This window comes from Dendroctonus ponderosae, unplaced genomic scaffold (genome assembly GCF_020466585.1).
Source record: "Dendroctonus ponderosae isolate FM_Combo_2020 unplaced genomic scaffold, Dpon_F_20191213v2 Dpon_F_20191213_1, whole genome shotgun sequence".
In the NCBI taxonomy this organism is placed as follows: domain Eukaryota; kingdom Metazoa; phylum Arthropoda; class Insecta; order Coleoptera; family Curculionidae; genus Dendroctonus; species Dendroctonus ponderosae.
In genome coordinates, this window is record NW_026017110.1 from 60,630,747 (window position 1) to 60,655,403 (window position 24,657).

Consider the following 24,657-nt stretch of genomic DNA (forward strand, 5'->3'; position numbering starts at 1 on the left):
CGTGCATACAGAAGCCTAAACAATCCAGATGCTTGACATAATCTTAAAGTGTTTTAAAAATACTCGCGGCCTTTTAATTTTGAGTGATAATGAAAGAAGATGCGATCATTCGTTCTGGATACTTTTCTTCAAAGCCGATGTTCTGGCTGAAAATGTACAAAACTTATCACGAGGTGTATATTTATTACATAGGGGCGTAAAAATGACATAAAGCCGTAATCGAAACTAAAACCATCACACCCACTATCAAAGCACGGGTCGTACAGATGTCACTAAAACAATTTGACGTGTCGAGTGCATGCATTAAGCCGGTACAAAAATATACTTTCATTCGGCGTGATATTAAACATCTTCGACAAGTTCACTAGCTTTTTGATCACCTTGTTATTCGTCTGGTCTCAAGAGCCGACGTGAATCATCCAGTATTTCTGGAATACAGATATTTTTATCTGTTTTAGATTTATTCATTGCTTGGAAATTTCAGGAAAAATTATGGCTGCTGGAAGTGCCAATATATGCGTAAACTGTACCTAAATGTAGACGCCCTTGTCTCGCTAATCTAGACTTAACAACTCCTACTAATCTTTGTATAATAGTCGAATGCAACTAGCGTTTTTTTATTGGTGAAGTTGGTGCTTCAAACTTTGCTACAGCCAAACAAGCTATATTTCCAAGCAACAAGTAAAACTTTGCAAATTATCCATATCGGCAAGTGTGCCAATCTGGAAAAAAGGTGCTATCGGTGATAAAGACTTAAAGAGAGTTTTGAAGATAAGAACTTTGTCAGTAAAACGCTGCTGCACCGTGAATTGTTTAATCTAAGCAGTCGAAGGGGGCGAAAAATCTGCATCTCGGCATTGTTATTGTTTGCGAGTTTTATTTCGAAAACAAAAAAATCAGCGTAAATGTCAGCATTTAGTTTAATTAAGCCAAGCCTTAATACGAGAGCTATATGTAAATGTAATAAAAGCTTTCCGTGTATACTTAACAAAGACTATCCGAGCAAAATAGATTTTATACCAGTCCTGATAATGTAAAAAGGATGCTGCGGCATGTAAGCTCATCGACGTTGAACTACCGTAAAAACAAATAGCTGCTTTCAACCTAATTGAATTGGTTTTGCTGTAGTAGGTTTTTACTTCTCTTCGCTTGAGCACAAACTACAAAATTCTGTACGTTCTTAAAACCCTTCGATACGGACAAAGCTCTAAAGCAATTGAATGGAAAATATACTACCCAGGATAAATTTAAGGCCATTTTCAACATCAAGGTAAAATAAAGCCGCTCCAAATAGATCAGCTTTCGGTTAAAACCTAGCGCCACTTATGTAAACTATTAAACTGTTAATATGTAATTATTAAATAAATATTCTCTTGCTTTCAGTGGGCATCGGTGGCATCATGGTTCTTCAAGCCAGAATCTGCCATTTTTTCCAAAATGACCAGCCACAGCTCCAATAGTTCTCCAATATCTTCAAATCCTTATACAGAGTTAACCAAAAATATTTCGAGTGAAATCACTGCTCAAATTTTACAATTGCCACCCGTTTCCAGTGTGGGAAGTTTCGACAGGCGAAACTATCAACCGCCGAAAATTTGTAAGGTAAGTTTTACAGAGGCGGATAACAATTGGTGTAAAATAGTGCAATTTGTTCGATTCAAATATATTTACAAATCAGCATTTATTTTTTCTGTTCTTGGCTACGGAAGTTGGAGCTCCTTCTCAGTCGTCAAGTAATCGTCAGTCAAAATAATTTTTCATAAATTTAATTTTAATTAATAAATTTTTAATATCTTATTACTTCAATATGGATTTCTCCTCAAGATGCTCTGCTTTTAAGAGCATGGTTATTGACACAATAAAAGTTTAATTTCTGGAGGTACTTGGAAGGTAGTTACTTTTGTCATGTTTTAATTAGCATCGCTTGCAAAATGAGTCGGCTCTAAGCAGTCGTGTTTTAATTTTTACTTCCGCCATATTTTCCCCCGTAACTTTTGGCGTTTTCTCAACCCGATGTTTACGACGGAGTCGGAAAATTAGATTTTAAGGCTCCATAATGTATATCTTTTCTTTCGTGCCACAAAGCAGCTAAACGTAAAAAATATACTGTTGTTGTTTATAGAATATTATTCTCTTTTCACTTATAATGGTTAAGGCTTTCGTTCGAAAACAATCACCGTGTCTTGAAGCATTGTTATCACATCGCCTCTGAAGATGCTAAGCGTGCATGCTAGTGAAACATCAATACCAAATTCCTGTTGAAGGCAGTCTAATAAACCGAAAAACAGTGATTGTTATAAATAATATTTTGAGTCGCAATAGTTTAGTTGCACCGCTGATTTTCTAGAATTCCCAAAAAGTTTGTTTAATCGTCGTTTTCCAATCCTGAATAGGGACGTGGAGTAAAGGTATGTTTTTACGTGAAAGAATCGATTTATTATTGAACATAGAAAAGCGTTAAACTCAAGAGCGGACAGATTCACGTGAGTAATGATGCTACCACATCATAATTTATGGTTGTCAATTTTATAAGACTAAGAAATGAAAGCTCCCTATAGAAGACCGGTATGTTATGACACCGATAGACTATTACTTTTGAGTTAAATTTTGCGTGAGTCCACTTCGATGTCCTACCGTGCTAAAGCAAGCGGGACATGGCTGCTTGATGGACTTCACGCCGAGAGTCATCTTCTGCACAAATGCCGATGTGATTCAAAAAGGGGCAACACATTTTTCAATTTGGTATATATTTAACAGATTGTTGCATCTTTATTTCAATTGCGCTCAATTGGGTATTTTTTTGCTTTTTTGCGTTATGTTCTTGCCTAGAGGGAAACTGCAGTGAACACTGAATTAACACATTAGGAAACCAAAGTACATGAAATTTCAGGGGGTTCATTGGTTCAGATCCCTTAATATAATACATGTTTCCCGATCAGATGCTTTATGCATGAAAAGCTGCTTTCCGCCATTTCCACCAACAAACAGTGCAATTGCAAGTTATAATAATTATAAGTTACCGAATATCATTATGTATATCGAAAACAGCAGCGAGTTACGCGTATGCATCTCAAATAACAACAACCGAATGGTGAAAAGATTCCAATTAGGAGTAACCGAGGCAACCCAACATCAGGAAAGTAATCTAAAGGGAAATATGGGAAACACTACGTCTGGCATATTCCAGTCCAACATCGGATTTAATGGTTACCAGTAACTTAAAAACATTCTCCAGTCAGACGCAGCGAATCATCTTTAAATGAGATATTTCCCAAAAAGTTTTTAATTGGATTTTTAATTTACTGTCTCTATCGAAAAGCTGAGGAAATATGCGTTATTTTAATGAGCAACTGAAAATCCATTTGAATCGCCACCGTGAAAATGTCCTACTTCATGCAAAAGCAATTGATACGTTAATGTTTGCAATAATTGTCCTAAATCACCGCTTTACATCTGCCAGTTATATTTTTCAAATTTTGAAACAGCTTAAATATTGCCGGTAATTTTCAAACGATTTCTGACAATTCATTTTTACGCGCTCTACAGGTTGTGCGTTCGAGAAGCTAAAATAAGTAATGACTCGGTATTTTCCTTTTAGATTAGGCAAATGCCCATCTATGACACATAGAGTATTGCTTGATATACATTTTTATAAGGCGTTAATTGCTTGTGAGATCTTAAAGTGACACTTTTAAGTAAAATAAATAAAAATAGAAAGGTTTCTTGTGATCAAATCCATTTAGACGAATGCTATAATGCGTTGGGTAAACACGGGAAAAAAGTGTCACAGTAGGTACTTTGTCTTCTCGACTTTTTAAGTAATTAGTTAAGTGACAATAACTGTCTAGTGCTAATTTACGGAATTAGGAGCGAAGCCTCGGTAGTCCCGTGGGTGGGAGTAGAGATTGCTACCAGCATCAGTTACATTTTATACCATTCAGAATACTTTTACAATATAAGCCAAATAATTGCTTGTCCGTTCTACTCTTCTGTGGGCCCTACCGGTATGCGCTCATAAAATGACGAAAAATAATGATCAGAATCATCAATCAACAAAGTGTTATCCCCAGGTCCCAAAAGCCCATTTGAAATCACATTAAAACCGTAGTCTAAATTGTTCTCTATGTACCTTTATAGTTCATCAAAATGTTTTGCCTTATCATCGGAGAACCAGAGGCAACTAAATCTGTCCCAATCAAGAAGATGACTGAGCTAAATCTTTTGATGGAATCACATTGTCACTGTTTCAATAGCAATGTCAAACTGCTGTGCTGCCTAACGGTTAATATTTCTCGGTTTTTAGCCATTCTCAGAATTATTAGCTACAAAATTAATACTTAATGTGTTTGTTGAATATAACGCACTAACAAATTGTTGCTAGTAAATTGTTTCCGATGCGATAACAATTCGCGTTTAATTCCGTAGTTAAACAGATGCCTCAGCAGAATTTACCAATTTTGTAATTAGAATAGCTAATCGATTATGTCAACTGGGATAAAAATGATAATCAAAAACCTTTTATTTGTGACACATCATTGCCAAAATTGTACGGGATTCTCCAAAATTTCCAGCATCTTTCGCAGTAAACGACTAATCTTCAATGACTATTCAAATCAGAAGCATTTGTTGGATATTTTTTGTACTTGATGGTGCGTCAGCCCATTTTGGTCGAGTTATCACTAATTATGTCAATTGAAGTTACCGAAATCGATAGATGGACAGTGGTGGGCCCATCGCTTGGCCACCGCGATCTCCAGATCTGAACCAGTTGGACTTTTCATGTGGGAAAACAATATCGAAGGTTACAATTGAAAACGAGAGTGAGGACGGAGGATAAAATTGTGCAGTATCGAAGGCGATGGTCAAATTGAGCCGATTTAATAAAAATTGCATTCTACTATTATGAAAACGGTTTATTTCCTGAGCTACTAATACGACTTGGTAAACTGAAATTGCCGATATTTCATGAACCGTTAGAAAAAAAGAAAATAAGTAAAAAGGAGAGTTTTTGAGAAACATTTGCTTTAGTTCCATATTTAAATATTTTTCAGAAATAATTGATGAGTTTGTCTTTGCTTGTAGATTTTGCAAATTATCGTTTGATCATCGTACTTTCGGAGACTAAATTAGAAATGAATCGATGCTGTTAACTGAAATCATCAATAAAGCTACCTAAAAAATGGTTATTTATAGTAAAAGATAAACATTAATAGAGGCAATTAGGCGTTTTCTCGGTGGCAGTTTGTTTGGACACAAATTGAGTGTTCCAATATTATCGGCTAATTTGAAATGGTACAAGGACGTAATAACGGTTTTTTCGGGTTGTAAAGTACTATAAATTTTTCGTCTTCACTCGAACTAGTTAAAATATTTACAGAAAATCTTCGCCGTCTAGTCACAAATATTGACCTACGCCTATTGTAGGTGAAACCGAGTTGTTGGCAAAAATACCAGATTATTACAATAATATTTACGCTAAAATAATATTAATAGATTATAATTTACTGTCACAGAATAACTTATTTTTGTCCGCTATAAATTTACATTGAAACATCCCATTTATTTATCGACAAGCTCGTTCTGTTTGTTTAGATAGCAAGGTATATGTTACCTGTTAGTTTATAAATTGCGACCTTACATGCTTGCGACATATAATACTGTTAAGCTAAATTAAACTTGTCTATTTTTAATTCTAATACAAATTTGGGGTTTTCCCCAAACGCCTTTAGTTCGTGCTAGCAATTTGCCATAGATAAATACACAAAATTCATCTCGGGGTAAACTATAGTTTTTAGTGTTAAGGACTGGCAAAGCAGCACTTTAATCGTCAGTCACACTGAAAGTATTTAACCAGTTTTATGGAATGAATTGTTTACAAAACATACATTTTTTCTAAATTCAATAACACTGTAAAAATAATATCAATTGATGTTAAAAAATACCTAAAACATACCTTAATTCTAAGGTAAAATTAAAGTTAACCCCTTGATGTCATAGTTAATTACATGCCTTTCAATGTCTATCATTATCAAAGCTTGCACCTGCAAGCATACGAAAGTTCTCATGATATAAATGATATCGGCTACCTTATCTAAAATGTGAACATTATTAACATTTGACTGGAAGGGTTAGAACAAATAATTCATTTCTAACGACCTTATATTTAATTATTTAGCTCTTTTAATAATGGTTATAAATTATTACCGTATATATTTATATCGCCTGAGGTATAGATCAAGGGCTCGATGAAGTTTTGATTTTTAGTAGTCAATTAATTATTCATCTAAGCAACCAGATAATCTGTTCCAAAATGTTAAGAAATGAGAGGTTGACTATTTGAGGAACAGGCGCTAGTTGCTAATTGGGGAATTGAGAGAAAATAGCAAACAGTATTAAGTATAAAGCATTTGGGATAGAGAAGAACGCTATGGAAGAGTTAATGAGTGTTGTACTGCCATGTTATTGAGGCCCTCAGCAATATTTCTTATTAATTGCACTCGTTTACGTTGTGTGAGTAATATAACTTAATATTCATAAAATAATGTTGCAATATCAACTGTCTTCGGTATAAAAGTTTTATGGCGTTTTTAGTGCCTGTCGGGTGTATATACCAAATTGCAAAATCCCTTCGCAATTTAAAACTGCGAAAAGACGCGGCAGAGCCAAGTAATATAGTGAACAAGAGCAAGCAAGATATCGTGAATATGGAGTAATGGTGCGAAACATGCTCAAATTTATGGTTTGTCGCGCCCGCCGCAATATTGTTTCTTCCTATCCGGGGATGTTGTGTGGATCCACTCGCTTTATTTATTTTGTGCTTCTATTATGAATGGTGACAGTCGGTACTGTATCTCTTTGTTGACATCTTTATAGTTATAAGGCAACCAACCGTTTTATCTTTCTCTTCAGTTTTCCACGACTTTGACTCCATGTCACAGCTGATAACCGATTAGAATAACACATTCAGATGCCATCGTTACTGTGCTAAATATAAACTGAAATGGACACAGTGATGAGGTACTTAAACAAAATGAAATTATCGAACCGAACGGTTTACTTAGAAACGATGGAATTTAGCAAAAAAACAATTTTGTGTCAACAGTCCAGATAATGCATTTTTTTGGCAATGTGCTTGCAATCACTCAGCTGACTCAATCATTAGTTCACTGAAATAAAATTAAACTTTCTCTAATTATATGACACGCATAATTTACAATGAGCATTGGAACAGCGTATGTATTATTATCTTCTTGCGACATCCTCTCGCACGTTAGATGAATGCAAAACCAACGGTTATTACATTTTCATTAGCTTTATTAAAGAAAGGATATTACCAAGCACGAAAAACTCCATTAAGTGATTTAGCTGATGACATAAATTCTTTAAAGTACTTTTACTTTGCCCGGCTACTAATTGTGTGGACCATTGTTGCACAGGAGATTTCGATTTAACTGTCTCTCGCTGGGTCCTCAATAACTGTAGTTAAGTACTTCCTAAACGCTGCATAAGTGATGATGAATTCCTACATTAGAGATATACACTTTTTTGCATGTGGAGATTATCGTCTTGAATTTCGGACCTTTCAATTTGGTAGTCAACAAATAATTTGTTGTATTAACACGAAATACGCCATTGGTTTATTTACTGATATATCTCTTTACTGCTTCTTGAAGGGTATAGGTCAGACATATGGAAATAAAAACGCACTGTATATGTAAACTGCAAGATAGCTTATAAACCATGACCGTAACCTTGTCAAAGTTATCGATGCGCTTTTTTTCTACGACACCGAGTATATCTAATGTGGTACATTAAGGTCAGGTTAATCTGCTATTTGTTTATTGATTGATTGGGTAATTTCGTCTGTATCGTGACAAGGAGCAGTAAGTCTTAATCCTGCATAGGTGCGGCCCATTCTTCCTGATTAGTGAATCGCCATCTTGAAAAAAGAACCGCTTCCCCGGCCTTATAGTGAATCCGGAACATGGTCGCAATTTCCTGGCTTTTCGTGTCAAATCGTTTTGTACTTAAAATCCATTTCTGACTCATAATAGCTAAATTCGACTAACAGAGGTAAATTCCTGTTTCATAGAGAAAACATTCCATGTCAAATTAGATTAAATATGCTCAAGGACTGAAATATAAGTAAGATAAGAGGCAGGGCTCTTTCTCTCTCAATTTTCGGTTGCCTTCGACCTATTTATAAGCATCTTGTCTGTCGGCATGCAAATCAGACAACGGGTTTGAGATTTTGATTGATCTATATTCGCAAGATTGATTATATCGCTGAATTCGTCGTCATTATAAGAAAAAGGGCCCCTCAATTTTTGATGGTTTGTGCTTTTCTTAAGAGAGCTTTTACATAACAAATTTAGTTGCCAATCTTTGAATAATTGTCTCCAAACATATGCCATGCTTTGAACTTGCAACGAAAAATTGCATTTCAATGGAAACATCAACATCATTGCCTATGTTTCTTTAATATATTTCTGATGCCTTATGTACCAATCATCACTGCCATCTGTTTGGCGGACCCTATTTTATGCAGCATCTAGGAAGTGCATGTAGGAAAATGATAAATGATCATTCTCTACTAAACAGAATAATATACAGTTGCAGTGAATATTTCAATCCAAAGACTAAAAAGTTTTTAGGTTAAAGACGCCAATGAATACGTTCCAAGGTTCATTCGATAAATTCATTCCCGTCTGATTTAATAGTTTCGCAGAATATTCCAAGTTTATAAACGAAATATAGGATCGGAAATTGTTCGAACTCCGATTGAAATTCATTGTAAACTTTCGAGCATGCCACAATTCAAACGAGAATTATGCAATATTTAATAAACTTCCCAACAGCGGTTTTCACTGCCAAATGCACTCCAAATATGCGAATTGCCTTTTTTGATTATTGACAGATTCATCGGTATTTTCAAATACGTGATTATGAAATGTTTGGTAAAGGCTTAGGATATTGAAAAACAGTATTCATTCCGCATTACCTACAAACGAGTCTGATCATGTTGCAAGCAGGTTTGGCAAGCACTGGTATTTTTAAATGAATTGATACGAACATCGTAAAATGCTGTCTAGTGGAGGGCTCTTACAACAAGAATTTTTTGGAAGTTCTAGTTTAGGAAAAACTAGCACTAGAATAAGCCTTCTTAATCTACCCTTCTTAAAGACAAAGAAATTCCAGGTTCGGGCTGTTCAAAAAAATCAACACATTTTTTCACAATCATCTACTAAAAGCCGCCCCTAGTGGTATCAATTTGGTTTAAACTTAGAACGAGATGAACGTGGTAAATGATGGCGGACCTAAAATATAACGGAGTTGGGATCCAATGAATATGAACTGTCATTATCGAACGAGCAGTAACGTGAGCGTTGACAGTTCAATACTGCATTAATCCATTAATACTTATCAGGCTAACGATGCGATGGGCTAAACGCCATCAAAATAACGGAGGTGCCATCAGTCGAAAATCGAATCGACATATAGGCGGGTTACACTCACATTAGAAAATCTGGGCCCCACCTTTTTACCTACAATTTTCCTAAAGTGCTCGCCTTCTTATTGGAAGCAGGAAGACTGATGATCGATTACTCTTTAAGGTGAAAATCTCCTTTTGTTGATCCACTTGAGGTAGATGGGTTTGACGATATCTCATGCTACCCAGAAAAATAATGTCTCAAGCCATTAACGACTTTTTGTGCCAGGAAACGCTAGTGGAATTAGAAGAGGAAGAGCCACAAATCAAAAATGATAAATCAATGAAAAATATTCTCTGTGCGTCATAGAAAATAATGCAAATAGACAAAAAGTGGTTCATAATGCAGTGAAATTGATGTAGCTCTTTCGATCCACCAAAGGCCCAAAAACCGGAAACATAAAACATTTTTGTAATGATGGTAAGTCGTGCCAAAGAAGAAAATGTAATATACAAGAGAGGGTTAAAGTCTTCTAAGTGTTAAAAATTAATTTTAGCCATTTAGCTTCTAGAAAGAGTAAAAGGGTCCCCAAAGAGAGTTTCACGTCAGCAAAATTGGCGTCAACCTCAATGGGCCCGCAGGGGCTACTAAAAAGAAACAATTTGAATATTTTTAACATGGATTTTAAGAAGCGTAAATTTTTAGCATGCAGCTACTATCGGAAAACTCGGGGGAGACATGATATATCGCCGATGACTAAAGTAATAAGGCGTCCGTTTTTGTACTTCTTATTTTGACCCTCTTTGCCGGACACGTTTTATACATTCACCCCTTCGGCGACAATACGGCTTATGGTACTTTAGAGGATTCGTTTTCTTATTAGTTCCTCTGTTGAATCGATACTATTTGGAATTTATTTTATTCTTGAAATTTTAACGTTCTCTAGAAAAACTTCTGATTACCAGTGAAAACTAAAGTTCATTTCTCAAATTATTTAATTCAGCTCTGAATTATTCAAATTTAATAGATATTGTTAGAAAGCCCCTATAATTGACAAGTGATAATGCACGCCGAAGCAAAAGACATCGATGCAATTTACAACCAGTAACAAAAAATGATTTGAACTCATCGTTAAAGGATTTGTTATTACCCAAACATCTAAATATACCGCGTCAACTGTAATGATATATAAACATTGTTATTTAAAATGAAATATCGTACGTATGGGCATACGTTAACAAGCTTTCTGCTAAAGAATATCCCTTTGTTCGGAACCGCACTTGAACAACAGGTCATAAATACCCGAGATGCAGTAAACAATATTTCAGAGACACCTAGAATGAAAACAGTGTCCTAAAGAATATTCGACACACCGGTTAAGAACAGAGCCGGATTTTGTCACTGGTTTTATTCACATTTTTGTTTGAATTTTAATTTTCTACAACATGCATGTAGGATGAGTCAAATCTCGCACATGAACATGCAAATCTAAGCTTGCATTTTCTTCGACACCTAGAGCAATTGCATGAGGGGATTTTTTCCAGTTTTGCCTTTTGCTTCTGCTTTTTTTCCGTCAGATTAACTGGCGGGTTTTTCAGGATTTGAGGAAGTCATGCTAAAAAAATCTTGCTCACGTCTCTGAACCACAAGTGGCTTGCATCTTCACTCTTCTTTTCCATGATGTCCTTAAAGCCCGAAAAAATCACAAGTTTCCATCAATAACCGCAAATAATTATGATAAAATGTGTTGCATTTTTATAGAAACTGTTCTTTCAAGCAAACAACGAATAAAATGTGAAGATTCCCATCTTGCTGCTTGAACATTAATTTATGATCGAAAGGGACTAATTCAAGTCCAGTCCTGCGAAGATATTAAAGAACAGGTTATGAAAAGCCACTGCATCTTTGATTTGCGATTGCTAATGTTACGCCCCCTCTAAAAGTTGCCCACATAAGCAGGCCATATTTGAGAGCAACTTTAAAAAGAACCACTTCCTAATAAAGTTAATTGCCTTGTATCTGATCCGATTGTTTTTAAATGTTCAATTACTTGCATGTTTGAGCGGTGCTAATGAAAACATTACTCGTCTTAAGCATGTGAGGCTTACAAGCGTTTGCCAATCCAAAAAAAGTGTCCAGGTCGATTTAGAAGTGACGGTTACGTAACAAATGTATTTCAGTTCTTTTAGAAGGGAATTGCACATAAAGAATTCCATTACTAGGAACTGATTTGGTATTGATATCCCCCGACACCAGTGCTGTGTCTACCCAGTTTGTTACTTCTGAGACATTGAATAATGTTTTTTTTGGTTGCGAATTTTTATTAATATGGCATTTTTTTGTGGTTTATCACGATAATGTTTAAAGCTTTTTATTTCGTTTTCAGCAAATTCGCTGCACAATACCGAACTGCAATTGTGAGAATTTCATCCCGGGAAAGTTGCGACTACGCTACTGCGAAACTTGCAACCACGGTTGGGTACCTCACGGTAAGTACCATTTCAAAGACTAGCCCAGGCAACCTTAACATTTTAATTTTGCTCAATTTATTAATAGCTACCTACGCTGTGCGATTTATAAACACCATTTTCGTTATTATCGCCACAAATGTCAACTTCAAGATGGTCTAGAAATAATTGCACTTGCAAATATCCATCGTACTTGTACTGCCTTATTTGGGGCAAGACATGGAAAAAGCTGTAGGGAGCGACTAGATCTGATTAGCAATATGCACATACTTTCCCCATATTATTCAAATGTTAGTTAATTTATCATCGACTTGGTGATAAAAGCCGGCCTGGTTTAGAAGCAAACTAAGACAAGTTGTGTCCGTATGTTAATATTATTAGAGTTGAAATGTTTGTACCAGATCTGCTTCTACATTCTACTCAGCAATTGCATTTGAAAACCGCCATGCTAAATAATTTCAAACTTCCCGTCCAAGGTAAAACTCATTTCACAGTACATTGTGGAAACCGAATTTATTTCTCCGAACCACCGACATTCGTAACCCTTAAAATATCGACCATCAATCAGAAAAAATATTATATAATTCCGACTATCGGACATTGGGCATAAATATGATATTTTGTATCCTGGTCACGTTATGCCCATCTTTCCATTTTTAGTGCTCGGCATGAATATTAGATTTAGCAGTTATATTTTAAAATTTTGCAAGTGTGAAGTAAATCAGTGCCATGTTTATTGAACACTGTAGAAAATCAGGCATCGATTGAAGACTTCCGCGAATTTTCAGCAAAACTTGTCAAATCACGAAAACCAAATTAAAAACGTCTGCAGCTCATTGTCGCATAAGTAGTGTAATTAAATTATTTCACGCATTTGCGGCCCAACAGCCCTCCATACTACAAACACTGTGCAAACAAAACAATAAGTATATCAATCATCTAACCCCTTTGACGATCAGCGGGCATGTCACAATGTTAGTGTCACCCTGTACACCTAATGAACCCTTTAGGATGATATAATTTCTGAACGTTGCCAGTGACACTTTTGAAGAACGAGGGTGTGCCCAAAACAAATATTAATATGTTTAGGGTCTGAAATTGAGGCCCTTAATAGCTATATAGTTGCATGTTGTAATTTAATAAGTGATTCTCGTACATCTCGCAGCATTACATTTTAATTTAATTTAATCGTCGGGTAGACAGTTTTAACGGTCGCTTTTACGTTACGGGGTCCCCGCAGAGTGACACGCATGTCACACCCCGTGAATTTTTCATTTTGCCACCCGATTATTGTTTATCCTGAACACTATTAGTCCTCACATAATTCACTTCCTTTAATTCCTTAAGAAAATTTCCCTTTGCTTAACTTGGCGCGTGTCTGAGCTTTACCTTCCAAGGAATCAACACCAATTAATATTTTCCTTGGGCTCTATTTAAAATAGGGGTTGACAATATGATATTACCGGCTTTGACTATTTGGTCGATATTTCATCAGTGAAGCTGATATTACGGTTGCCAAAACACGTGTCAGGAGAAAAATTTACTTGCTGACAAAGCTAAAAAATTGTGGATTCAAAATATTTCATTTTATTTGCAAAATTTTGCCTTGTTGACACCGCTGCCCTTGGATCTCGTTCAGGACCAAGATAAAATAAATTCGTTTTTTTGTATAAATTAAATGCATTTAATAGAGGCAATATAACTTTTTCCAATGGTTATTTTAATGTGATCGGGCCAACAGTGACCACCCACAACCGGTATAAATAGGTTAATTGCTTTCCTGTCGTTATCGTCAACCGGGAATGGAATAATGGGGTTTTCGACAGGGCACACGTGACACACCAGTCGAATTGAAAAGTCGTTGGGTTACGAGAAATAAAATCAAATTTAATTAAATCGCCTACGCTTTTCCCGACCACTGTATATGGTTTCATACAATGCAAGCCAGGGTCCAGTTCACCTGGTAGTTTAAAAACCGTCTTTTTGGTGCTGCCGATTTGAAATCGGACTCAAGCAATTCTAGTCGACCGATTGAAAAAGAGGTCCGAAAAACTCCTGAAAGAAGAGAAGGTATTTCGATAGTGAACCACATTAAATGTGTCTCGTAACCCCTACATATGATGAGAAAATTCAAGCGTTGTAAACGCTTAACAAACCAACGACACATTTTGTACAAGAAAACATAAAATTAGGAATTCAAGCTTCGAACAAGTGGGGCATAAATAAAGCAGGGCTTCACATAAGTGTTTCAGATATTTTTCCTTACGGATATCGGAGGGTAGTTGGTACAAAAATTTGTTCGAATATTTTTTAAACTTTTACATTAAAATTGGAGCAGTAAAAAAAAAATGTTTTTAGGCACATTTTAGAAAACTGTCAACATCAAGTAGTTATTAAAGATCACTGAACAGTTTACAGCATACCCGTAAGCACATGTTCAAAAGGGTACTGCGGTATTATTTGGATCAAAAGAAGACGATGTGACCAAACTTTTACTAACAAAATATGTCTGGCTTCTATGCTATTGATGGTCAAAGTTCCTCAAAAAATTACCTTTTTTGAAATATCGAGAGAATAGTACGATACATTTTGGTGAAATTCACTGTGAATTTGTTCTTATGTAAGTATATTTTGATGAAACAATCGAGTTCAGCCGTTTTGGACAAGTGGTGAATTCTTGAGTGTCGTGGTACAAAAACTACCAGAACTTTTTATTTGGCGGATGGAATCAACTCATTTTTTTGGTTGACGCATTAATAATAAATAAACAAGATAATAACTAGTAATAACAAGAAAATCATTCAGAAATCAAATGGCAAACTGCCTGAGATTATTTCATTATGGTGGTTATTACTGCTTGCTGGACCCTTGCTGCAAAAGCAAGACCATGCAAGTCTTGGTCTTGGTCTAGCTTTGCTTATCACTAGAGTAGAAACTGTTGGTACAAGCAATGTTTCTGTAAATTCCAAACTTTTCAAATCAGTGAATGGTGAAGAGCATTAAAATAATCCATTCATTTTCAGCAACGTGATTTTCAAATTATTTATTGCCGAAGGTCCCGAAAAATACCTTTTATCTGTAGTATATTGAAGACCTTTCGCTGTTCGCTGCTTTAAAAAACTATCAGTTTTCATTAGTCCGCCCGATGTCTAAATCGGTTAAGACGAAGTTTTTCACAGTTGACATATTGCTTTGACCGAGCCAACTAATCCATAACTCTATGACACTAACCTTATAACGCCGGGGGAAGGAAACTGATGTCGCCTTTATAAGTGACGTCGTTCGTCAAGATACAATCTTAATAACTTTCCCAGATTTGGCAAAATTTATTCTCTAGATATATGAGCGTATATGTTATATGATTAAGTACTCAAGGAAATTAAAATAGGGGAGAACAACGTTGCGAATTGTGACCTATTGATCATTGGTTATTCAGTATTAGTCCAGGCATTAACCAAAAGTTATTAGTATACTTAGCAAGAACCTTCAATCTCAAGTGTACAGACACAGATAAAACATAAAAAAATACACTTTATATAAAACCACTTGCCGTTTAACGGTAAAATAAGTTAGGTATAAATCAAGGCAGTAAGTAGTTTTAGTGCTTTTGTAAGTCAAATAGAGGCTGATGGGGGGTATGTAAACAACAGCAATAAAACGAGAATGGCAGCAAATTGCACACTAATAAAAATATCATGCATTCAAAGGCGTATACATACCTATCGTGACTAAAAGTGCACATATCAAATCAAAATGAGTTTATCTGAAAACGTGATCTAAGGGACATTAAGTGTATGGAAATAACATAATGTTGGCCGAGGCCGAATATTACCCATACTTAAACCTAAGTGAAGTTGAAGCATTCGGAATTGCAAATTTGCCGAAAATCAACGGACACGAATACTGGAGGAAATAAATAAAGGGGTAATTATACGGTGCCACCCTGTAAGCGTTTAATGTTTGTCGTGTCTTTGCATGTGCTGAGATCGAGATAATCCTGCATATAAATGCATTTTTGTTCTGCACCTTATTATGTAAATCAAACCAGCAATTACTCGCCTATGACATATAACTTCCGGTGTTAAATTCTGCGAAAAGAGCGGAACGTATTAAATAATCAAAGATCCTGCTCATTGCCTGCTTCACATTACCGAATATCAATTTAATATTAAGTAGCTAGAATTTCAGCAACTCAACGGCGATGAATTTCCATCATTTTTCAAGATCGAGAAAATACATTTTCAAGTAAACATTTGACGACAACATTTTCTATTAATAACATATAATTTTATGTGTATCCAAATTTGTCTTGTAACACAAAGTTGTAAAATAACCAACAGGTCACCGATGTTTATAAATTCAAAAAATTCCTTGGCTATTTTCAAATAAACCTATTTTAGGACGCATTTCTGTTTACAATTTGTAAGTTCGAATTGGATAGGTGAGAAATGTTTTGACTTCTGATTATTTTCATTGACACATAGTTTTTATAAATTGTTTGTGTTTTCACAGTTGACTTTAAGTCTTACTGCCAACCAAACACTATTAAAAGCGGCATTAAAACCGGTTTAATTTTATCTTTATTTCCTCAGCGTCCAAAATAAGAATTATTCCTCAGGCCAGGACTTTTCGGGAATACTTCACTAACATGTACATATTTAATAATGGACTATTCCACCCAGTATACAGCCATGAAGAAAAAACAATTAACGCACGCTGATTAAAAAACATGTATTGACCTAAATGCGGTACCAGATATTGAGGGCTCTGAAAATGCCGGATTAACAATTCGATAATTCAGTCGTCAATATCGACATGGGTCCAGTTTAGTCCCCTTTTAATTATTTGCGTATTGCGTGATAACGTAATCCCCGAATCAGTGACGAGATTCATCAGTTGGCCACGGTGCGGTTGAAAATGAATTATTTTCATTGTAAAAGCCCCCAACTGATCAGTTTGCTCGTCAATAATTAAAAATCCGTAAATGTGCAAAAATAAACACATCGGATTGTGCACATTTGCAACGCCATAAAACGCTCGCAGTAATTCTTTAATGGCCATTTCAGGGCTTAATCCCCATTTTTTTCCGACTTAATACATTTACTGTCATACTTTCATTTGTGTAATACCTACTACAAATGAAAACGCGATGAATTTGTGCTGCTTCGCTATTAAATATACCAATAATTAAGTACATAAAAAAAGAACAGGCGGATTTAACGCAAGCAATATTCTTCTTCACCAGAACTTTGCAAGTAATGCGACAAAATTGTCAGAAAACGAGCAAGAAAAACCACCATGGAGCCTGATCCCGAATAGTTTTTCCAAATTCAGTTTAAATGGATAAATACAGAAGATTCAACCGTTGGCTCGACTACCATTTTTCTATGGACTTTCTAACTAATAAATCAGAGGCGGGCAAGACCGCAATAGATGAATGTGAGTTTCTAATTTTCAAAGCAACTCCATACGATAATATTTAAAAACGACCTGCGCTTGTCGGCTTATCATTTGACTTGATGCCAAGAGCTCCAGGAAAATTACCATAGTATAATTACATTATTATAAACCGCAGGTATATCAGGAAACTGCTGTCGGAATACTGCGTAGCAGTTTTTCCGTTATTACATCCATTGCCTTTGAAAGTTGCAGTCATTTGAGATAAAACGTTTCACCAAAGGCTCAATTTTTTTATGTCTGTAGATTAGATTCAAAATCAAATTGTATATTTCCTTAGAGTCTTGACTAAAATGAACATTATTTCAATTAGTCGTGAATTTCGTCATTTGTAAAAGCCGGCCAAAACAATTCAAATTAGATTTAAAACTATCAAATGCAAATCGTTCGAACACAAATATATTCTATTTGTATCTCAGCTTGACGAAACTGGCAAAACAAATTATATTTAATCGGCAACACTTGATGGAAGAGTACCGCGGACATATATTTATAGTAATGTAGTGAAATCGCAATAAATCAAATTGATTTAATAAAAAATAGTCTACAACATGTGAAAAGAATCCTAAACTTCTATTAATAATAATTCGGTAAATAATCAATCTATCGACGTCGTTATCAAAGAGGATCTTCTTGTTTATTGGTTGGGTAATGTGTAGGAGCGTTACAACTTATCGAATAATGAACTGTCATCGTTGAGTTATAGACGACTCTTACTCCTATATGAATTTTCGCTTCTGCACCAATGCCTTAGAAAACACGACCTGTTTTAAAAAGAGTCGGAAAATATAGACAGAAGCAAGAACTTGATGAGCATAATCTAAGTATTGTAGGGTTAAGCTACGTTTCATTATTCAAGTCTACGTGTATGCGACAAAAAAGGATTTGGTGCGGATAATGCGATAGAATACGGGGTGCTTTTCAAGTTCGGTTCAATCTGTCAAAGCTGCAATTTACTTCTGTCTAATCAGAATCTGAGAGCTGAGCAAAAACCTGGAGAAAAACATAAAATTTTGGCCTAATATTGCAACCAAATTTTTTTCATCAAAGATATATCAAATTTCTTCAAATTCCTGAAATTCCATACTATTTTCAACTCAAAGGGACGAGGAATGCAAAGAGAACATTGCAAAACGCGCTCGAATTTTCAACTTTGAAATAATCGACATTTTTGCTCAATTTTAAGCAGTTTTTTAGCGGACAAAATCTTTAACTAACGATATCTTCCTGATTACTGACTCAATCACCTTAAAGATGCGTTTTGGGGAGCGTTTTAGGGTGTAAACAATACTTTGAGCTCAAAAAACCCGCATGTAAAATTTTGATTTTTGTCTGAAAATTTCATAAGGGGTGGAGGTCGATTTTTTGAAAAAATATGAAATCTCTGGAAATTCCTGGAAATTTAAATCGTTTTGATCGCCAACAATGCATTGAACACATTGAAAAACTCGCGAGAATTATCAGATTGAAAATAATCAATATTTTTGGCGAATTTTAAACAGTTTTTGAGAGGTCACGATCTCTAACTGACTATATCTTCCTGATTACTGACCCAGTCACCTTAAAGATGGGTTTTGGCGAGTTTTTTAGGGCGTAAACAATCCTTTGAGCTGAAAAAAGCCGCATGTAAAATTTTGATTTTTGTCTGAGAGTTTCATCAGGGGTGTAGGTCGATTTTTGAAAAATTTGACATCTCTGTCTGAAATTCTACACCATTTTCACTTCACTTTCACTTCATCACGCGCAGAATGCAATGAACATATTAAAAAACATGCTGAACCTTCCGCTTCTAAATAATCGACATTTTAACCCACAATATCTTCCTTATTATTGACTAAAAGTTTTTATATGTGTATTGGAAGCTTCTCAGGTCGCAAACCTTCCCCTCAAAAAACCCACATATTAAATTTTGATTTTTACCCAAAATTTGATTAGGGGTAGAAGTAATTTTTTTGCAAAAAATATCAATTCTTTCAAAATGTCTGAAATTCTGCTCCATTATCGGGCTTCTAATGGTCTCTTCAACTATAGCAAAACCAGCTCTGTAGCTCTAATTATTTTTTAGATACGCCGAAAAAGGTGGTGGTGTTGGGCTCAACGGTAGCTTAATTTTGGCAAAATCGCATAACACTAAAAATTGTGTTGATTTCGCCTTTTCAATACAAGCATAGTGATCTCATTGTGTTATTTAATTCTCTACCGTGTCATATAGAAAGCGCGAAAGAAAGAAAGAGCGCTGGGGCTTAATCTGTTCCTGGGATATGAGTAAAAGGGTAGGGTCATGTTTGAAATATAATGATATAATTTTTAAATTTCAAATCAGTTAAAATTTTAGCACATCTTCGTCAACTTTGCCATTTTGAGTAATTAGTAAATAAAAATAACGCATGTTTTCGTTTTCTTTTCCTAAGATCGCCCTGTATACGTAAGCAAAGACCTTCCCTGGCAATGCTGACGCCTGCTAGTCATATGAATTTACAATAGTTTTGAAAAACGGTTTAGTGGTCATCTATAGTCAAATGTGAGTCCGCCTGACCATTGTCTATGCATGGCCGAAGCGACGTCTCAAGCCAAATTTCTCTCAAGGGAGCCTCTTGTGCTTTCGTATGTATGATATACTGCGTGCCATTTCCTCGTATAGAATTTTGGACGTTTATGGATCTATCCTTTACGGCCCTTTGCTGTATAATAAGCTTCCTCGCCTTAAATTGCATTTTTCTTAATGATATTTTATTTAGAGGGTCTCGGGTGTCAGAACCGCTACACCTCGAATATTTTTCTTTTCGGCTCATTCTTATCACGAATGGCTTAATTTATGTTAGTCGCTTGACCATTGACTTATTATGCAGCATTGAGCGCTCATTTCTAGCTGCTTTTCAATGGATGAGTAGTAATCTATCTTAATTATCAAATATTTTTATAAATAACATGGATTTAAAAAAAAGCATATTGTCTAGTCTTAAAAGCTCGGCTGGCAGGAAGTTTAATGAACATTCCTTGCGCACAATGAAGGGTGATGCGCTAATTTTAATCACACTTTTTGTTCGTTTGGCTCGTCTTCTTTTTCGCGAACGTCCATAAAAGTCGTTAATTATGATAAATATGCAGGAGCGCTTTTTCCTAAGAGAGTCGTAGGTAGCAGAGTGAACGGATGCGGGCTTTGTTATTCAGAGAGGGGTAAAATTGTATTAGTATTTAACCCTTGCCTTTAGCCTATGCTCCTGCTATCCAGTTTTGTTACCCCTTGGGAGAGACGGTCCTAGCTTAACCGTGATGCTACCTTGTCCTTTGCCCTCCTGCTTGCAGAAACAAACCTAAGGCTATACTGCTATTGAAGGGTGTTCTATGTTAATTGGCCTTTCTTTTTGACCCTTTTCCAATCTATGATCCAAGAATGCCTGCGGTCGGCGATTTGAAATCCTCTTGGGACTCCTCTCTCTTCTCTCGGTCGTGCTGCCGCGCGTCCTTTACATATTTATGTTTTCCCTTAAATCAAATCAAACACCGCACTGTTTGATATTCATTTACGTGCTGATTTCAGCCGTATTCATGCTCGAAATCCCTTAAATATCAAAATATTTCAAACAAACGAAGTTCTAATCAAAGGGGGCCGAACAAACATGAGCAATTGTAAAGCTTAATCGACCCTCCAATAGCAACACTATAATCTAGGCGATTATTTAATTTCAGAACTGCTCCATGGTTGACTTGTCATTCACCGCTGCTTACTCTTAATTTCAAATAAAAATGCTTGATACTTCAACTTCAACTGGTTATTGCCATGAAGATATTGAAATTTAAAACAGCTTAAATGTCGTCTTATTGATGTATATGTTGATATACAAATTTATGCCACAATTATCTTTAACAAACTTGCTAATATCTCATAAAAGTTTAAAGTCCTGGGAAACCTAAAATGAGAGCAGTGTTATGCTTTGTTTGGACTAATAAAACCGTTTGCAGGAGACTTATACAAGATAAACAAAGGGTCTCATAATCTGCGCACTTAAATGCATATTTATCTTCTCAGATATCTTGGAGACAAGCGCTATATGTTCCACTCATGTTATTAAAAAAACTTCTACCCTCGCAAAAATGTAATATCATATATTGTTGACACGGTTTCTTTCTTATTGGATGAATAGATTTAGGTTGTTTTAACAATTATGTGCATAATGATATCCAACCCTTGGAAGCGTCTCAATGCCGTGATACTTCATGGCTCTGGATACAAAATAGACACTTTCGACTAGCGTGAAGAATAGGTAATTATTGTGGCAATTTTCCGAATTCTATGAAACATCCCGACAATGAAAAGGACAAGGTAACAAAACATTCAATTAGCGATGATAAGGCAAAATTTTCGAGTCAAATTTGTTGAAAATTCCCCCTATTAATCGATGGTGGTCAAACAGAAGGCTTAAAACAGATAAATTAATTGTTCCTCAGCGTATGAAATAAACCAGGACGAGCCCTAATAATATTCGGAATTTCGACAATGTTTCAAAACTCTCGAATGTGCAGATGCAACAATCTTTGCCCTCAGTCGGTCTGGATGCCATTAGAAGGGGCTTCGCAAGTCTTAAGCAAACTTCTATAACTCGACTAACTGTCTTCTAATGGGATGAAGATGCTCGGATACACATTGATTGTCCTAATGCTCTATTAAAAGCAACATCGTAACTTGGATGGGCGGTTATTTGGTTAAACAGCAAATTTAATTAAAAAATCTTGTTCGTTGCTGATGTGAACAACGGGGTTTTGGTCTCCGGAATAAATTAATTCAACTTTTTATAAAAGATTCAAGAACATTTCCATTCAGTACCAAATGACAAAGATTGCATAACGTGGCTGTCCGGTGACACATCATATAATCAAATACAGACACGTTATTGTTCGGGCATCACATAAAGAAAACATTGTAAACAATTTTTTACTTTAAGAAACATATGACAAGTATCGGGATTGCCGGTTGTAAGATGACCTCCAAGAATAAATATCTTGTAACTTTAATATTGCTTGAATTGAATAATCATCATTCATACGCATTATTGGTGTATTAAAAATCACTGTCAATATTGAACTTCAGGACGAAGACACGATGATTGACCTTCATTTCAATGATTACATTAGCTTAGATTCTTTGGTTTTGCGAATTTCGACATTTACTCGAATCTTCGTTTAATTCAGCTACTAAATCAAAACAACTTACTGAATTTGCGCATTCAGTTTTCCTCAAACCACCTGCAACGGGAAAGTTTCCCATTTGAACAACAGCTTTCAGAGTTTGGGCAAATTTTTACATGTCTGCGAATTCACATCAAATAAGATAATCCTTTTCTTTGATAATTGACAATTAAAGCAAAATTGCATTTTACTTGTACGCATTGCTTTTGTTAAAATCTATACGGTACATTAAACTAATAATTAGTAATTTAAGCGTATTCCCTGGCATGGCAGTCGTTCTGGAGGACGCATTTCCTCGGTGTAATAATACTTATTCTTATTAAATGGCAGCTAATAGTGTTATTATTAAGAGCATTAGAAGCGCCAGGAAAAATCATAAATACGGAATAATTTTAATTGGGCACAACGCATAATTACCATGCAATTACTGCCATGCTGCTTCAATGAAGAACATTAACCAGTGCCGGGTATTTTTTTTATTGAAGATTTCCATTAAGCACATACTTATTCTAGACGACAAACGCAATAATCAAAAATAATTTCCTCTTTTTCCTTCGAATTTTCCCTTGTCACTTTTGCAGAAAATGGCCATAATTAAGTTGAAATTTGCACGTAATGCTAAACCACTAGGACCGAAAAGAACTTTTCTAATGACGGCATCAATTTTAATTGGCAGATTTTAAGGAGGCACTGCCAGAGACGAAACCCCATCTTTATACATATAGATTTACCCTCGCGACGATGTAATTGCTTCGAAGGATTAAGTAATAGATGGTTTCTAAATTATTCATTTTAATTTGTGGACCCTTTTGCGCGAAGACCTGAATTATAAAATATATCACTTACCTTTTGACAACAAAACATGTTTACGAGGCAACAGCTTCTTCGCATCGAAATGCTTCTGGTTTGCTTTTGATACATCGGTGTTTTGACTGAAAATAAAAAAAAGCATAATTTACATACAATATTCTCGGTTTGGGAAATAATATTTCATCGGGTCTGAATTGATTCGTTTATTGGAGAAATGATTCACGACACTTTATAACCTACCATATGTTACAATTAAAAAGTTTCGGCTTTGCGCGTTTCACATTTATAATGAAATATGTATTTATTATGTACTTTAGTTAATTACACGTATAGTTTTATGTTCAAAATTTAAACCTTCTCCTACAAACAAATAAACTCCGCTGGCTGGCGCTAAGATGTCGCTTAGACGTGTTAATGACTTTGTAAACAGTTCTTAAAAATATGTTATAAATTTCCAAACAAGTTCCGTGATGAGCAATAAGAGCATGCGATAGAAACTTGAGTTACTAATCGGGAACTTTCAGCATGCTTCCTTTATTATTGATGGGCCTAATTGCAAAGTAAAGCGATTAATTGTCGATTTTTCAAAATTTAAACTTGACAAAAAAGGCATGCGATCGTTAAAATATGACTATGTCAAGTAAGGAATTCGAGTGCCGAAGACCTGCAGTTATATAATATTCTCGGTAGTATAACATTAATTTATCTTGTCTGAAGCAACACGTTATTCATTTTTAATGGGGTTGGTTAACAATGTTGCCACTAAATTTTGCATTTAAATAGTTGTAACAATTGGCTTACCGATGCACTAACAGATTTTTCAGTTATTGTCCAATTATTAAGATTAACAGAAAAAGAAGCATTATTTATTTCCTTTGGTGTCATAATGGGGTATATTATTACATAACATTCGCTTGATAATTTCTAGTAATTAAACTAGATTGGTTTATGCTTCACTTGCAAAGTTTCAAATTTTATAAGGCATAATTGCTTAATAAAGTGAAAACATCCCATCGCAATTCGCCTAATAATTTGCTGGCAATATCTCGACCTGAGTTTCTTGATTGGTTTGAAGAATAAATTCACACTAACTTTGCTCAAATTTATATATTTATAAAATCTGTGAAACAAAAACCGAGTCCTTACATTTGAAGAGAAGTAATTTATTTTTAATCAAATCTCACATATTGGAAAGGGAGTTGACTGTGTTTCTACCATCCGATGGTCCGTAGGGATGAAGAGTACCTCTCCTGATTTATTTCTCGTCCGCTCCACTTTCTTATTGGCTTATCTCGTTCCCGATA

The 24,657-nt window shown here is 35.4% G+C and overlaps 1 protein-coding gene across 3 annotated transcripts in view; it reads left to right on the plus strand.

Annotated features, from left to right (window-relative positions):
* Window positions 1-24,657, plus strand: part of LOC109541127 (zinc finger protein basonuclin-2) — a 100,525-nt gene that overhangs the window by 15,633 nt on the left and 60,235 nt on the right. For 2 of the 3 annotated variants that reach the window (XM_019909873.2, XM_019909872.2), the window contains exons 2-3: window positions 1,384-1,602; window positions 11,818-11,920. In XM_019909873.2, the coding sequence (XP_019765432.1) occupies window positions 1,438-1,602; window positions 11,818-11,920 (268 nt within the window). In that variant the 5' untranslated portion in view covers window positions 1,384-1,437. Of the gene's footprint in view, window positions 1-1,133; window positions 1,271-1,383; window positions 1,603-11,817; window positions 11,921-24,657 lie in introns of those variants that run through there. The other variant, XM_019909874.2, reaches the window with a different exon arrangement.